General features: G+C 37.4%; 1 protein-coding gene across 1 annotated transcript in view; it reads right to left on the bottom strand.

Annotated features, from left to right (window-relative positions):
- The window catches only part of MUC19 (mucin 19, oligomeric), a 189,176-nt gene extending 172,485 nt beyond the window's left edge, over nucleotides 1-16,691 (bottom strand). The window contains 5 exon segments of the mRNA XM_050749984.1: nucleotides 643-792; nucleotides 2,833-2,982; nucleotides 9,175-9,201; nucleotides 11,338-11,370; nucleotides 16,587-16,691. Of these exon segments, the coding sequence (XP_050605941.1) occupies nucleotides 643-792; nucleotides 2,833-2,982; nucleotides 9,175-9,201; nucleotides 11,338-11,370; nucleotides 16,587-16,638 (412 nt within the window). The 5' untranslated portion in view covers nucleotides 16,639-16,691.
- Nucleotides 16,692-18,118: the final 1,427 nt, after the last annotated feature.

Below are 18,118 nucleotides of genomic sequence, written 5' to 3'. Positions count from 1 at the left end.
TTGAAGTTGTTTATTTCACTGAACCTCTTTCTTTCCCATGTAGAGGTATAAACTCTAAAGATTTCAGAGACGAGGCAAGTACATTGAAAGTTTAAATAGGCCAGCAGGGAAAGATATGTCAAACGAGATTAAATGTCTCACCTAAAGATACTTAAAATTTTTCTTTAAAAAAATAAATAAATAAAAATAAATTGCAGTCTACACACTGTTTAGAAACTCAGCTTTATGTTACTATTTAGTAAACTAAGTGTGTAAGAGAGAATCCTAGTGTAGAAAATGAATGGTGATGAGATTATAGAAATGTGAATGGAGAGATTCTACAGTACATTTGGGTCCAGGAAGCATTTTAAATAATTAATTTATATACTGAAATTGGTCATAATAACAATAAAGATACTAAATATAAAGATAGAATTAAAAATAAATTTTATCAGGACCATAATTAATTTAATGTAAACTTTTTTACCACAATTCTCTAAAGACAGAATTTATCACTCTCATTGGCCCTGGAAATAGTGTCTTTAGGGTTTCCACTATTTCTATGCAGGCTTTGTCTTCAATAAAACATAGGGTATCAGATTATCCAAAATGAAAATCAAGAGTACTTGCTTGCTAAGTACATATGTTTTTCTGGAACAGTACCTGGTGGGGTGTCTTCTGACTTTGAACTTCCAGCATCCTGACGGTCTCTGAACTTGTCTTCAGCCTTTCCTGGAGCACCAAGTCCTAAGCTAAAGAGTGGCTTTTTCCTGTCTGAGTCATCAGAGGATGAACTACTGTAAAAAAAGCCACCTACAGCAAATGACAGAAGATGTTATTTGAAAACAGCATTATCAGCACAGAATATAAAAGTCATTTGATTATGACATTATGAAAAGCCACATTTTATTTTGTATAAATCCCATCATCCTAGCAGCACTTGAAACAACATATACCACTGGGACTTAATCATCTAATCCAAACATTTTGGAAGTTCCTAATCTGATCTATGCAAGTCTCACTCTGGCCTTCCTTGGGTCATGATGCTCCCCAGAGAGCAGAGGCTACAGGCTGAGGGTGAAGAAGACATGCCTACCTAGAGTCTGTGTCATCCCCTACCCCATTTCTGGACCATGTCCTAAGTCCCTAGGGCTACAGACAAACCCACGATCTGGGCCTACATGAGCATCTTTCCCAAGACCTTCTTTTCCAGGTGAGACCACATTACACTGATTGAAACCCTAGGTCTGAAGGATGGACAGAGGATGGCCAGTGTGTGGAAGAAGATGGACTGAAATAGTAAAACTAGGGCATCCCTCTCAGTATGGGAGTAAGCAGGAGATAGAAACAGAGAGGCTGTAGGGACCTTGCCTAGGGCACAGCCAAACTTATTCTCTTATTGAATTCCAATAAACATGAAAATTCTACATTGGAACCTGCCTTCCAGGTTGTCATAAATATATTGTTGTCAAGGAAGGGAAAAAAAGTATTTTATGTACTATTTTGTTCTTTTATTTATAACTTTTAATTTTGTGTATACCTGCATTTATACTCTTGACCCCTGACTGTGCCCTTGGCCTGTTAAACAAAGTAACACTTCTAAAACAAAGTTCCCTTAAACAAAATTTATTTTACTATTAAATGAAGACTACATAATGAATGTGCATAAAATAGTATCAACCTCATGGAAAGATATACAATTTTATGTCCTGCCTAAAGGTATCATAACCACACCCCCACACCCAAAGCGGTTACTGCCTTTTCATTACATGAACTCAAATATTAAATTTTCATATAAAACATTGAAAGTATTTATTTCATTGGACTTCCTTCTTTCTCTTTTTTGTAGAGGTACAAACCAAACAGATTTCAGGACCAGGAAAATAAAGAAAAAGTTTGGACTGGCCAGGGGGAAGAAATGTGTTAAACAAGTGATATGGTTTGGCTCTGTTGCCACTCAGATCTCATCTTGAGTTGTAGTTCCCATAATCCCCATATGTGGTGGGAGGGACCAAGTGGGAGGTAACTGAATCATGGGTGCAGTTTCCCCCATGCTATTCTTGTGATAACGAGTAAGTTCTCAAGATCTGATGGTTTTATAAGGGGCTTGCCCCTTCACTCAGCTCTCATTCTTCTCTCTCCTGTTGCCACGTGAAGAAGGATGTGTTTGTTTGCCCTTCTGCCATGCTTGTAACTTTCCTGAGGCCTCCTCAGCCGTGCAGAATTGTGAGTCAATTAAACCTCTTTTATTTATAAATTACCCAGTCTTGGATATTTCTTCATAGCAGCATGAGAATAAACTAACACAAAAAGAGATGAAATACCTCACCTAAAGACATTTAAAATTTTATACAACAAGAGATGAAATACCTCACGTAAGGACACTAAAAATTTTTCCTCCCCAAAAAATTGCAGGCCATGAACTTTTTAGAAACTGCTTTAAAATATTGTTTAGCAAATTAAGGGTGTAATTTAAAAAGAGAATCCTAATGTAGGAAATGAATGGTGGTTAGATTACAGAAATGTGAATAGAGAGATCTTATACTACATTTGGGTCCAGGAAGCACTTTAAATTATTAATGTATATGCTGAAATATATTATAATAACAATTAAGATACTACATATAAAGATAGCATACAAAATAAATATTACCAGGACAATAATTATTGTAAACCTCTTTGCCAGAATTCTCTAAAGACAGAATTTAGCACTCTCTTTGGAGCTAGCATTAGTGCCTATAGGGTCTTCACATTTCTATTAAGGCTACGTCTTCAATAAAACAAAGGTTATCATATTATCCAAAAAAAAAAAAAAAAATGCTTGCTAGGTAAGTGTATTCTCTGTAACAGTACCTGCTGGGGTGTCTTCTGACCTTGAACTCCCAGCATCCTGACGTTGTCTGGACTTGTCTTCAGCTTCTCCTGGAGAACCAAATTCCAAGCTAAAGAGTGGCTTTTTTCTGTCCAAGTCACCAGAGGATGAACTACCATAAGAGAAGCCACCTACAGCAAATAACAGAAGATTTTATTTGAAAACAGCATTGTTAGCACAGACTATAAAAGCGGTCTGATTATGACACTAAGAAAAGCCACTTTTTTATTTTATACAAGTCTTATTATTCTGGTGGCACTTGAACAACATATACCACCTATCCATGTCTTTTTGTCATGGTTCTAAGACCTTAAGAAAGAGAGGAGAATCGAGCTGTGGAAATTCAATCATTGATGTGTGCTAGAGACTCTTCTTCTCCTGGACAGAGCAGAAACTCCCCAATCTGCTTTCTTCCCCATTCATAAGTCCCAAGTTCCAGCATCCCACCTCTTCCCACTGCTATTGTTTAGGAGTTTGTCTCCCCACAACCCATGTTGAAATTTGATCCCTGTGATGGAGGTAGGGCCTGTTGGGAAGTGTTTGGGTCACGTGGGCAAACACCTCAGGAATAGCTTGGTGTTGTCCTCCTGGTAATGAATGAGCTATTGCTCTGTTAGTTCCCACAGAACTGTCATTCCTCATCTCTCTCTCTTTTTCTTGCTCTCTCATGGTGCACCGGCTAGCTGCCCTTGGCTGTTGCCATGAGCGGAAGCACCCAGAGACCCTCACCAGAAGTAAAGGCTGGTGCCATGCTTCTTATACAGCCTTCAAATACAGGAGATGAATAACCCCCATTCTTCATAAATTACCCAGCCTCAGATATTTCCTTATGGATAGCAAGGCAAATAAACTTAGATGCCCAGCAAAATACTCTGCTATGTTGAATCCACTCTGTCCTTGGCTACTGTTCCTTATAACTGACAAAATTAAGATAACATATCTGACTCTCTTTTCTGTATTCCTGCAAAGACGTAACCATTTACTCATAAATTAATTGTAGAGTTAGCCTCTTTCAAGTCTCAGCTTAAATTTCATCTCAATGAGGCACACTCTGACCAGTTAAAACTGCAACTCCACCCCCACCATTATACTCCCAATTACCACTATATTTAATATTACTCTATTTTATCCCACAGATTTTATCACCTTGTAATATAACATGTTTACTGCTTATAATGTTTTTTGTTTATTGACTGTATCCTTCCAGGTTTTAAGCTGCAAAAACTCAATGTTTCTTTGCCTGTTTAATTCACTCAAGTATCCCAGGTGATGAGAGCAGTGCCTGAACTACAGAGGACACCCAATTCATATTTATTTAGTAAATACATTCACCAACAAGATTACTTTTAAGAGAAGAAATACTGTCTTACATGATGCATATGTGCTTTCCGTCATTCCCTTTATTTTTTTAATCTTTACAATAAAATTGAAATGCTTTAGAATTAATGTCATAATAATGATGATATTCCTGTAAAGTTGTGGAAGACATACATTTTGATCAATGAATAGAGAAGAGAATGAAGCACATTACTTGTAAGTAAAATTTGAAGAATAAGTAAGAGCAAATGCAAGTAAAACTAAGTAGTTTAATTCTCCATATTCAAAATAGGAGATGAGATTTCTCTCCCTACACACTTTTGATTAGATTATTTACTTTAGAAAACTTGTGTTTTCAGCCAGGCACGGTGGCTTATGCCTGTAATCCCAGCACTTTGGGAGGCTGAGGCGGGCAGATCACAAGGTCAGGAATTCAAGACCAGCCTGGCCAACATGGTGAAACCCCGTCTCTACCAAAAATACAAAAATTAGCTGGGTGTGGTGGTGCATGCCTGTAGTCCCAGCTACCAGGGAGGCATGAGAATCGCTTGAACCCAGGAGGTGGAGTTTGCAGTGAGCCAAGATTGCACCACCCTACCCCAACCCGGCAACAGAGTGAGACTCCCTCTCAAAAAAAAAAAAAAAAAGAAAAGAAAGAAAGAAAAGAAAACTTGTGACTTATTTCTCTACCTCTCTGAAATGTATATAAATATTTTTAAAGACTGGATAAGCACCCCAAGAATGTTTCCCCAAGGGCCTGGCACCATCACTTTGACATGTCATCACAGAGGAAGATAACTTCCCATCCCCTAGGTTCCTGGGAGGTAGGAGCCTAACTTCAGCTGGTGCCTGGTTACAAATTGCAAACCTACCTCCAGTCATAAGATACAAGAAATTTATTTTTTTTTCTTTTAAAGACAATCAGCAGACACAGGTGGCCACCCCAACTACCCCGTAAATTTAAATTGAACTGTATGGCTAACGCTGCTATGAAATTCACTTGAGAACTACTTGTTAATCTTGAGAACATGTATGTCATAGATTACATCTGCTTGGCTATGTCTTTCTGTTTTGATAGTCTCCTTAACCTGTATGTGCATCACATTCTGCTTTAATGTTTATTCCATAATAAAACTTTTTATTGTAGGAATACAAGTGCTTAAATCATGTATAGTCTATTTATATTATTACCTATATTAGGTAACCTTCCAATGACTACACTACCTTTCTCCACAGACAGCATTGCCTCTCATTGTCTCCTCTTTCCCTCTATCAACCCATGTTTTCCACATACTCTTCTTCCTTTCCTCTTTTACCCTCTCTCTCTCATTGTCTTTCTTCGATGCCATGTAGTTTCAGAACCGCACTTTAATATATAAATATCTTAGTTTGATGACAAAGCAGAAGGAAGAAAAGAAGTATTCAGTTGTGTGTAAAGTATGCACTTTTCAGCAAACCCATCTGGGCTCACCCTCTTGCAATCAGTGTGGTCTTGGCCACTACCTCTCTTAGACCTAGCAACAGAGGTTGCTGCTCTGATCTATGTCAGTTTCATGTGGCCTTCCTGGGTCATGGCCTTCCTCAGAGAACACAGAATACAGGGCGAGGGTGAAGAGCCTTTGTCTACTCAGAGGGTGTGCTTGCCCCTCCCCATTACTGGACAATATTCTAAGTCCCCTGGGCTGCAGCTCCAAGCCTGCTACTTGGACCTTCATGGGCATCTTTCCTGAGACCTTCTGCCCCAGGTGAGACCACACTGCAAAAATTGAAGCCCAGGCCGGGCGCGGTGGCTCACGCCTGTAATCCCAGCACTTTGGGAGGCCGAGGCGGGCGGATCACAAGGTCAGGAGATCGAGACCACGGTGAAACCCCGTCTCTACTAAAAATACAAAAAATTAGCCGGGCGCGGTTGTGGGCGCCTGTAGTCCCAGCTACTCGGGAGGCTGAGGCAGGAGAATGGCGTGAACCCGGGAGGCGGAGCTTGCAGTGAGCCGAGATCGCGCCACTGCACTCCAGCCTAGGCGACAGAGCGAGACTCGGTCTCAAAAAAAAAAAAAAAAAAAAATTGAAGCCCAAGGTGTGAGGAATGAACAGAGGGTGGTCAGTTTGCAGAAAGAGGTGGACTGAGATAGGAAAGCTGGCCTGTCTCTCCCAGTGTGACCAAGCCAGAGAGAGAAGGAGCAGGGCTACTTCTTGGATAGGGCACAGGCAACCCTGTTCTTGCATTGATTTCCAATGAATCTAAAAATTCTGCATAGGAAATATCATTCCAGCTTACACATTTTATTTGCTACTTTGTTCCTGTTATTTGTAACTTTTTTATTATTTACACACTTGCATTTGTACTTTTGCCCCTGGCTGTGTTTTGTGTTCTTGACTTGTCCTTGGATAGACAATTTAACATTTCTAAAACAAAGTTTTCTTATCTACTAAATGGGGAGTACATCATAAACAAGGATAAGATCATGTCTACTTCATAATAGAAGTATTAATTAAATGACAGTGTTAAGTGAGGTGAGTGTACCTAGTCCAGTGTCTTACACACAGCATTCAACTGGAATAAACCCTGTCCTTTAATACATTTGACTTGTCTCAGCAAACTTACTGCATCAAACTCGTTTAGATGCATTTTATTTCACTTATTTAATTCATGATGTGTTTGTTCACCATACTCATCATACCTCTCCTGAGCTCAACCCCGGAGACATATTAGATTCTTCATTTTATTAGACCAGTATTTCTTCATTCTAATGTTGACATGAGTAGACCTGGCATCCTAGATATTCAATGTGCCACATTTGTCTTCACTAACTTTATTAACTTTATTTTATCCCTTTTGTTTTTATTATATAAAACTTGCTCAGAAATACTTGCTGCTGAAGTTATGGTCAGTATGTTTTTCAAATGTACAACATCTGTATAACAGTACTTTATATACCTTATCACTTTAGTAGCCTCAATTCTATGGGATAGGTGCCATTAAACTACTTAATTTGTAGATGAGAAAATAGATATTTAGAAGAGACTGAATAATTTGTCCAAGATCACGTGGTTAGAAAAATCTGCCAAGAAATCCTTTGCTCTTAACTGCAGTGTACACTGCCTTCATCTTGCTTAAAGACAGATTGCTTATACAATGCTCAAAGATAAATAAAATGTTTACTTTATAGCTTAAGGATAAATGAAAATGTTTATATTTTCATAATAAAGTCATATTAGATTTTGAATACATTTTGCACAAAATTTTGGAAGGTTTAGCTTATACTTTAAACCATAGAATGGAGTTGAAAATAAAAATAGACATAATTCTGCTTCTTCATCCCTACCTCATGGAGAGAAAGGGCTGGATAAGAGAGGTGAACATGATTCCGCTGTGTGGATAGGAAGATTTTTAAAGTAATGGGAACAAATGAATTATGTTTCTGACATCAGTAAAAATCAGTGGATATCAAAAAACATGAAGCCCTGTATTGACCTATAATCCTTTTTCTCAAATGTAGGAGTCTTGATCTCATTAAATGAAGAGTTTGAGGGATAACAATGCCCTGAAGTTTGTCCAGTTTTTTTGTTTGTTTGTTGTTTGTTTGTTTGCTTTTTGAGATGGGGTCTTGCTTTGTTGCCAGGCTGGAGTGCAGTGGCGCAATCTCGGCTCACTGCAAGCTCTACCACCCGGGTTCAAGCAATTCTCCTGCCTCAGCCTCCTGAGTATCTGGGACTACAGGCCCCCACCACCATGCCCGGCTAATTTTTCTCTTCTTTGGAAGAGACGGGCTTTCACCATGTTGGCCAGGATGGTCTCAGTCTCTTGACCTCGTGATCTGCCTGCCTCAGCCTCCCAAAGTGCTGGGATTACAGGCCTGAACCACCGTGCCTGGTCAGTTTGTCCAGTTTTATGTTGACTGGTTGAGTGGTTGATGGGGACTTTCTTGCTTGCCATTTTTATTCACTTAAGACAGCTCTAGCCTTGGAGAACCTCATGTCCCTCCTAAATAATACCCAGACCTGGAAGTTCTCTGAGACACATGGGAATAAATTCAATTCCTCAGAATTTTAAGGAACTTTCATAGAACTATAAAATCCCAAGCATACCCTTACCTCCCTCTCATTTGTGAATGGGGGCTTCTAAAGGAATGCTGAAGACTCGTATACCCCCATTTACAAAAGTAACAACCAGATTTTGTAGAGAAACTCTTACTATATCACTATGATGGAATTTAATGAGTCTCGTCCATAGTTGTGAAAAATAATCTTGCTGTCTTCCTGACTCAACTGAGCTGCTGCTTAATCTCAGTTTATATTTTCCCTCAAAGAAGACTTTTTGAAATTACATTTTATTTATGTTGTAGAATGAAGTAGGGATGTAAAATGCCTATAAGAAAAGCACAGGAAAGTATATTGGGCTATTTTGATTGCTGTGTACAATAGATCAGAATAAAATTGAATCTAAGTTGATATTAGCAATAATCTTAATGCTGGATTTCAGAAAAACTTCATTAAGCAGTCTTGTTGATTTGCTATGGCTCATTTTTCCATTTCAGTGGGTAGAGAAACAAAAAACAGTAAAGGATAATGGTGATATTCAATCACCTGATGGGATCTAGTAAAACTGCTGAAACTAGATTGATTTTAAAGCAGATCACTAAGGAATCAATCTTGGAAGAGAAAAGCAACAGCATGTCCTGCCAATGAAAATATAGGAAAGTAAAGTCTTAAATTTGCATACACATTTCTATCACAGGTTTAAGATATTTTAGGTTAAGCAAATAACCAGAGCAATTTTCCATTTTAAATTTCACCACCTTTAAAAGTATTGATCAAAGATTAAAATGTCTGGCCCAGATTATACGAAAACACATTAAAGCATGTCTGTAATAATAAGAGAGATTATATTTTAAGCATTTGAAGGATTTTTCCAGGGGAGATACGCCCTAGGTCCAAAGCAAAGCACTACCATTCTATTGCTTTTGAGTATAAACAGTATAAGAAAAGAGAATAAAGTAATTTACCTGATCTGCTTGCTGCTATTTTACCATCTGAACAAAGAAAGGAAGAATTGCTGTCATTAGTGGTGTCTCTAAATGATAGATTTGCCAGTAGAAAGTGAATATTGATTACAGTCATTTCTTGTCTTTGGGAGGTGCTCCCAAAGAGATATATTCATTGAATTTAATACTCAGGCATAAATACGGTAATTAGCCATTGCCCATGGTACATTTCTGCATCTTCAGAACACTGCCATAAAGGAGAAAGTCTGGGCTAATCTTCCAGTCACTCTCATGCCCAGTCTAAATGCATAAATTAGAATGCAGCAAAACTCAATAATTTTTAGACGCCTGAACAGGTGCTTCAAAAGACTAATTATTCTTTTGGTAAAATGCAGAAGTTTTAGTTAAAAGATATTTTCATGTGACAAAGGTACTGAATAAACTACAATTACTTAATCTGAATCAAATGTCTACAATTTCTAGTTTACAGCTGAATACTAAAATTTACGTATACACAACTTAAAAATTATTTGTCATTATTGTAAATCAAGGTAAACTTTCTCCATACTTAAATAAATGGCATGTAAATGTACAACCTTGTCAAGCTATTGTAAGTACAGCTGAGTCAAAAACACAATAAGAATGGGTACTTTACAACAAAAAGTATAATTTACATATACACGCACTTATTAAGATTTACAAATATAAAAATATTTGTATTAAATACATCAAGTCATTGGTTTCCAAAATAATTTTCTCAATAATTCTGTGAAATAAAACACTTAACAATGGTAATCGAATTTTGCATAAAGTTGCATGTTGATTGCATATTAAAGAAACTTCAAAGATGTTTTCGGTAACATTTTTATTTGGAGATTTACAGGATTGTGGTTTGTTTTAAATGCTTCTCCATGCTCTATAACCTTTAAATTTTCTAAACCCAAACTGACTGCATTATTCAAATAAAGAGTCAAGGCACATGGTCTGATACTAAGATAAACTTTTAGAAATTTGAACTAAAATCCAATTCAGGATAATCCAGGACTTATGGTTAGTAAACCTATCCCAGAGATGAAGGGGTAAATTAAGACAAACAGTAAATAGCACATTTAAAAGATAAAGTATTTCCCATATGTTCTCATAAATTTGTTGTCAAAACCAAATCTTATGTATTGCACAAACAAATGCACACACACATGTCTAGCCAAAGGCTAAGAAGAAATGGTTTATAGATGTGGCTTGGAGACACTTAATATAAATGCTTCAAAAGAAAACTGCACAGTAATATTCTCTGTGTAAGTTAAACACCTGGAAAATTCTAACTATCTGAAATGTAGATTGCAGTTAAGAAGTTGTCCCGAAATCCTCTTGTGGCAAATAGAGATATCATCGAGCCCACGTATAAATTCTTGCTTATTCAATGTACCCATCAGGAGAAATCTTTTGAGGCCTCACTCAGAGTGCACATCCTTACCACAGGTACAAGGCTAATGAGCTTGGATCGATGGTGTTCTCAGCCCAGTGGACTGAAAACAATGAGTAAGAATTGGAACTGACTGCTAAAAGTAGACATGATGATCCTATGAATATAGAGTTAGTTGTTGAACAGAAAAGAGAGGACAGAAAGGCAAATCAAAAGCAGACACAGAAACTCAGAAACAATCTCCGGAACAGGGACAAACTGTTTACACAAGTCAGTAGATTCCAAGGGCATCATTGTATAGAATATAATATGATAATGGACATGCATTTTCATGCCCTTAAAAAAGATTAAGCTATTTTCAGAAGTTCCTCGTCTTCTTTGGTAAGAAGTTAGGGCATCCTTGGTTTATTTCAGAAAGTTTACCTTGCAAAGCATTTGGTTACTTTCAAGTAGAAAATTCTTGTAGGCAAAATAAATCTTATATTGATAATCCCAATTTATTTTATTCATTTAAAACAAAGATGTACTGAGGACCTACTCCATTGCAGCCACTGCTCTTGGCATTATGAATACAGGGTGAGCAGCATAGACCAAAATCTGTCCTTAAGGAGTTCAGAGTCACGTGGAGTAAACAGGGTGGCATGGGAGCTCATTCACAAAACCAAGTGTGTAGGACACACATTAATTTTCTGATTCCAAAAGCAACCTCACAATGCAGCATAATGTTTCAAAGCAAAGATTAATTCCTGAAAGATACTGACCTGATTTTTGTCGGTAAAGTAGGGCTTCCACATCTATTTTTAAATGAAAAAAAAAACAAAACAAGTCATTTTATAATTCTCTATAACATATTTTAAGACAATGAAAAAGATGTTCTTTTTGTTTTCATTCTTCCTTAAAATTCAATATAAGCAATCCACTGTTTTTATCTGGTAAGTGTAATATTTTAATGGTAATTTACTATTTTGCAGCTTTTCTATTTAATAGGAAATGATCTATGTAACACAGACCTACCAGCATACTTGATATCAAAATTTTCAATGCCAACTCAGACTTGAAAATATGCATGACCAAATAGATTAAGTTCACAAATTAATATTAGCCAGTACTTTATATCTTTTTCACACAACTACAGCTGTTTATCTAAAGTATGTTTTCTGATCTAAATTTCACATGCTTTTATTTCCCCTAAACATTTTCTGGGTAATGTGTTCATAAGCAGTGAATTATACAAAAAAGAAACAAGAATAAAAGAACAGAATCAATTATATGGACTTTAATGAGAATATAGGATAGCCTGAGGAAAAAAAAATAAAAGTAGATTATGCATATTCACGCCTGAACTATGTCTCTTATAACTGTTTTTATCTACTTAACCAGAAAAATTGTTTTTCAAATTTTTTTCTTTCTATATAGTTATGCTTGATTAAACAATGCAAATGTTTCTTCCAATTGATTATATGGATACTGACTAAATATTTGCCTTCAGCAACTTCCAGGCCCCAAGATTTATCATCCTATAACCTGCTGAAAACTATGAGAATCTGTATATGAAACATAAATCAGACTAACAGCAACAAAAATTCATTTCAAATAAGGCACCTAGGATTTCTGCAAAGAGCAGTTTTCCAAGTATGTTTCTCATTTCCCACAATGACATCTTGAATAAATACATAAAATCTTTGAATTTTGTTGATAAGTCGCCTGTCTATGGAAAGCCCGTTGAAATAATCATTTTCCAGATCTACAATGGATGGATATATAGGAATTTACCTTAGAAACATGAGCCAATTCTTCAGGAAATTTAATATACTTACAAAAAGTACTTTTAAAATTATGTTTATGGTGATACGACGTATAATAAATGCTTTGAAAATAATGTACTCGGGCCGGGCACGGTGGCTTACGCCTGTAATCCCAGCACTTTGGGAGGCCGAGGCAGGCAATCACGAGGTCAAGAAATCGAGACCATCCTGGCGAAAAAACACGGTGAAACCCCGTCTCTACTAAAAATACAAAAAACTTAACTGGGCGAGGTGGTGGCGCCTGTAGTCCCAGCTACTCGGGAGGCTGAGGCAGCAGAATGGCGTGAGCCCGGGAGGCGGAGCTTGCAGTGAGCTGAGATCACGCCACTGCACTCCAACCTGGGCAACAGAGCGAGACTCTGTCTCAAAAAAAAAAAAAAAAAAAAAAGAAAGAAAAGAATGTGTTCTGTGCTCCATTACTTAGGAAACAAGAAACACATTTATGCAACAGGAAAAAAAGAATATAACAAAGCACTATGTAAGATTTTGAGGCCGGGCGCGGTGGCTCAAGCCTGTAATCCCAGCACTGTGGGAGGCCGAGATGGGCGGATCACGAGGTCAGGAGATCGAGACCATCCTGGCTAACACGGTGAAACCCCGTCTCTACTAAAAAATACAAAAAACTAGCCGGGCGCGGTGGCGGGCGCCTGTAGTCCCAGCTACTCCGGAGGCTGAGGCAGGAGAATGGCGTGAACCCGGGAGGCGGAGCTTGCAGTGAGCTGAGATCCAGCCACTGCACTCCAGCCTGGGAGGCAGAGCGAGACTCCGTCTCAAAAAAAAAAAAAAAAAAAAAAAAAAAAAAAAAAAAAAAAAAAAGATTTTGAAAATCACTGTTACACAAAGTAATCATTTTCTAATGGTTCATCAATTTCCCAGAGTTGGATTAAACGTAGAAACATTTTATCTTAATTATAACAAATAATTGCAGTTCTCTATATTCTGGCATCTCAGAGAAAAGTAAGATGTATGTTTTGTGTTCTACTTTCAGATTTAGAGAATAGATTTTTAAGTTTAGATATGGAAAAAAATCTCCTGCTCTTTGCAGACTTTTCCCCTTACGTTTGGATAATGTTATCTTTTCTGCCCTTTTCAGGAACAGAACAACGTTTGTTTCTAGGCACTTTTTCATTTTGCTTAATGTTTAATTTTCTCAAAATGAATGACATCTTACCTTTAATTTGTGAAAGTAATTAATGAACTTTCTAAAATATCCAGGAAAGTCGTTAGTTTAAAAGTGTTGTTTTTGATGATGACCCTGTTTTTAATTGGTGATAATTTCTCGATTTGTGAAAAACATGATTACCTGTTTGTGTCTTTAGTCTTAGTAGGGATATGCATTCAAGATAGAAACATCAAAGCATAAACTGTGATGAAAATCAGTAACAAACAACACTGAATGTATGTTGCGTGATCTTCTTAGTAATAGTTCTAGGCAGTTGCTAAACAAATATATCTAAATGTGTATACATATATTTAAAAGCATCCTTCATTTTATTGTGCTTTACTTTACTGATGTTTACATATATTGTGTGCTTTACAAATTGAAGATTTGTGGCAACCCTGTGACTAGCAACTCTGCTGACACCATTTCTCCAACAGCACGTGCTCACTTCAGGTCTTTGTAACATATTTTCATAATTCTCCCAATATTTCCAATTTATTATTATTGTTATACCTGTTATGGTGATCTATGATCAGTGATTTTTTGATGTTGCTCCTGTAATTGTTTTCGGGCATCACAAGCCATGCTCAATAACATGGCCAACTTAATATAGACTTACGTTCTGACCTCTCTACCAATAGGTCATTGCCCCCATCTGTCTCCCTCTCTTTGGGCCTCCCTTTTCCCTGAGACACAACAATATTGAAATTAGGCCAATTAATAACCCTACAATGGCCTCTAAGTGTTCACATGAAAAGAAGAGTGGCAGATCTTGCATTTAATATCAAAAGTTCAAAATGATTAAGCTTAGTGAGGAAGGCACGTGGAAAGCCAAGACAGGCTGAAAGCTGAGTCTCTTGTGCTGAACACTCAGCCAATTTGTGAATGCAAAAGAAAAATTCTTGAGGGAAATTAAAAGTGCTACTCCAGCGAACACATGAATGATAAGAAAGCAAAACAGCCTTATTTCTGATATGGAGAAAGTTTGAGTAGCCTGGAAATATCAAGCCAGCCACAGTATTCCCTTAAGCCAAACCGTAATCCAGAAAAAAGGCTTTAACTCTTTTCAGTTCTCTGAAGCCTGAGAGAGGTGAGGGAGCTACAGAAGAGAAGTTTTAAGTTAGCAGAGTTTAGCTCATGAAATTTAAGGAAACAAGCAGTCTCCATAAGATGAAAGTGCAAAGTGAAGTAGCAAGGGCTGATGGAGAAGCTGCAGCAAGTTCAGAACAGAAGATGTAGCTAAGATAATTCATGAAGGTGGCTGCACCAAACAATAGATTTTCACTGTAAACAAAACAGTTTTCGATTGGCAGAAGATGCCATCTAGGACTTTCGTAGCTAGAGAGGAGAACTCAATGCCTGGTTTCCAAGCTCCAAAGGACAGACTGATTCTCTTTTTTAGGGTCTAGTGCAGCTTCTGACTTGAGGTTAAAACCACTGGTCATTGACCATTCTGAAAGTCCTAGGTCCCTTAAGAATTACGCTAAATCTATTCTTCCCATGCTCTATATATGAAATAACTCAGCCTGGATGATAGTACGTCTGTTTACAACAGGACTTATTGAATATTTTAAGCCCATTGCTGAGATCTAGTGCTCAGTACAAAAGATGCCTTTCAAAGAGTTGATTCCGGCCGGGCGCGGTGGCTCAAGCCTGTAATCCCAGCACTTTGACTGCTCATTGATAAGAGAGGCTGAGGCAGGAGAATGGCGTAAACCCAGGAGGCGGAGCTTGCAGTGAGCTCTGATGGGCGACACAGCGAGACTGTAAAAAAAAAAAAAAAAAAAAAAAAAAAAAAGAGTTGAAGAGACATAGAGATTAATGTTGTTTTCAGGCTGCTAACACAACATCCATTCGGCAGCCGACAGGTAAAGGAGTAATTTTGACTTTCACATCTTCTTACTGAAGAAATAAATACATTTCTTAAGGTTATAGCTTGCCCTAAATAATGATCCCTCTGATGAATATAATCCAAGTAAACTGAAAATCTTCTGGAAAGGATTCACCTTTCTAGATGCACATTCATGATTCATGAGAGGAAGCCAAAATATCAACATTAAAATAATTTGGAAGAAGCTGACTTTTAGGGGTTCAAGACTTCGGTAGAAGAAGCAACTGTGGATGTGGCAGAAAGAACAAGAGAACTAGAATTAAAAGTGGAGCCTGAAGATGTGACCGAATTGCTGCAATCTCATGAGAAAACTTGAACAGATGATGAGTTGCCCCTTGTGAATGAGCAAGGAAAGTGATTTCTTTAATTGAGAGCTACTTCTGGTGAAGATGCTGTGAACATAGTTGAAATGACAACAAAGGATTTAGAATATTAGACAAAGTTAGATGCTAAAGCAGTAGCAGGATTTAAGAAATCTGACTGCAACTTTGAAAGAAGTTCTACTGTGGGTAAAATGTTGTCAAGCAGCATTGCATGCTACAGAGAAATCTTTCATGAATTGAAGAGTCTATCAATGTGGCAAATGTCATAGCTTTCTTATTTTGAGAAATTGCCACAGCTCCCCCCTCTCCACCTTCAGTAGCCACCACGTTGGGTACTCAGCAGCAGTCAACATCAAGGCAAGACCCTTCACCAGCCAAAAGACTACAACTCAGTGAAAACTCAAATGATCATAGCATTGCTTAGCAATAAAGGATTTTTAACTGAGGTATATATACATTGTTTTTTGTACATAATGCTATTGTACACTTAGTCTACAGTAGAGGGTAAACATAACTTTTATACATGTTGGGAAGCAAAAAAACTGTGTGTGACCTGCTTTATCACAATATTCACTTTATTACAGTAATCTAGAAGCAAACTCGAGATATCTCCAAGGTGTGCTTGTATCCACACCCTTAAGACAGGATTGTTAAAGCTGAGGTAATACACAGTAAGATGAGAAATCCAGTTTTCTTATCCTACTCTAAAGCGTAGTCTAAGAAAAATTGCTAGGAAGAAAAATGTTTGATGTACAGAACACTAAACATTTAAACAAATATATACTTGGGGTCATCACATTTGAAAGAATTCTTTAAATTAGTTTCTTACCTTTGCAGAAGCACCAAAGAGCCACAACCAAGTACCATAGTATCAACTTCATGGTTGTGATTTGAGACCTAGAAATGGAGCATAGTCATTCTGGAGAGACAAGTCCACAAGGGCCCCTGTAACTTTGGTTTTTATACCCACTCATCCCACTGTCTGCCATCATGGGCTAGGTGTGGTAAACTTGGTGACGAGAGAGCAAAGGTAAATGTCATAGCCTGCCAAAGATGAAATCCATTTTCCGCCAGTTTAGTGCCTTACTCCTATGACATCTTCTATCTTGGACCAAATCCAGCTCGTACCAAACCCAGAACATGCCTTCTTGCCGCCCTGTGCAAACAGCAAAGCCAGGAACTAAAAGCCCCAGGATTAAAAACTAAATAAGCTGAGGATACACACATTTATCTGTCCTCCATTAATCACTGCAGAAGTCTTAATACCTCAAGAAACTCAAATATTGTGATTAAATATTGTAATTGTCTTTCCCTTAACAACAAAATGTGTTTTAAACATTAACCTACTTTGAAACAAAGAACTCTTTACTTACCAATATGTTAGATAAATGCATTGCGTAAGTATAGGTATAGATGCACTAAGATGTATAAATATACAGTAATAGCTTTATAATTCAAAAGGATATGTAAAACTCTAATGATATGTTTTTATTTTACAATAAGATATATAAATAAGTAGAAAATATATTAAAATGAAAACAACATAAAAAGAATGTTTTAGGACAAACACAAATTTAAATAGAAAATGTCATTCATCAATACATATCTAGATATCCTGGGTAAAGAGATAAGTTCAAGTTAGAATCTCAGAGAAGTTCTGATCTGGTCTATGATGAACAGGGTAGAGAGGATTGACAAGGGAGGAATCTCTTGGGCCAGTCAGGTGGACCTGGAAAATGGAAGGCCAACTCCACAGCTTCAATGATGCCATTTGCTCCTCATCTGCTCCCAGCTGCTCCCAAGGAAAGACTTCAGCAGCTAAAGTGAAAGCAGTCCTTAGTTTATTCTCCCCAGAAAAGCAGAAGAATCCAGGAAAGGGGGAAAAGGTATGGCCCAACATCCTTTTTCTTCCCCTTTATTCACTCATGACTCAACTAACTTAGAACAAATAAATAATTCCTACCTTTTCAGAGGGCCTCACCAATGCATATTGAATGCTTTTACACATGCTCCTTGGCTGGCCAAATCTGTTTAGTCTATTTGTTGAGTCTTAAATTATTTCCAAAGGGGACAGAATTTAACAGATTTAAACATTTTAATTGCATTTGCCTGATCAAGGTGGCACATTTACTGAAGGCCGTGCAATATTAAATCTGACACCAGTATAAGTATCAGAGCTTTTTCTGAGTCAGGCTTTTAGAGATGGTAAACAATAGATATTTTAGTGCTGGAGAAGAGGACTCACTCCAAGAACAAAGAAAGAGGTAACAAATGGAGGTTAAAGAGACTAACAACTGACTCACTGACTTTGTCATTTTTCCAAAACCCAGCCTTGTTTCTTTCAATGATTCACAAATTTAT

The sequence above is a fragment of the Macaca thibetana genome, chromosome 11 (genome assembly GCF_024542745.1).
Source record: "Macaca thibetana thibetana isolate TM-01 chromosome 11, ASM2454274v1, whole genome shotgun sequence".
Lineage (NCBI taxonomy): Eukaryota > Metazoa > Chordata > Mammalia > Primates > Cercopithecidae > Macaca > Macaca thibetana.
The sequence above is the reverse complement of the archived record's forward strand: the minus strand, read 5'-3'. Positions and strand labels throughout refer to the sequence as shown.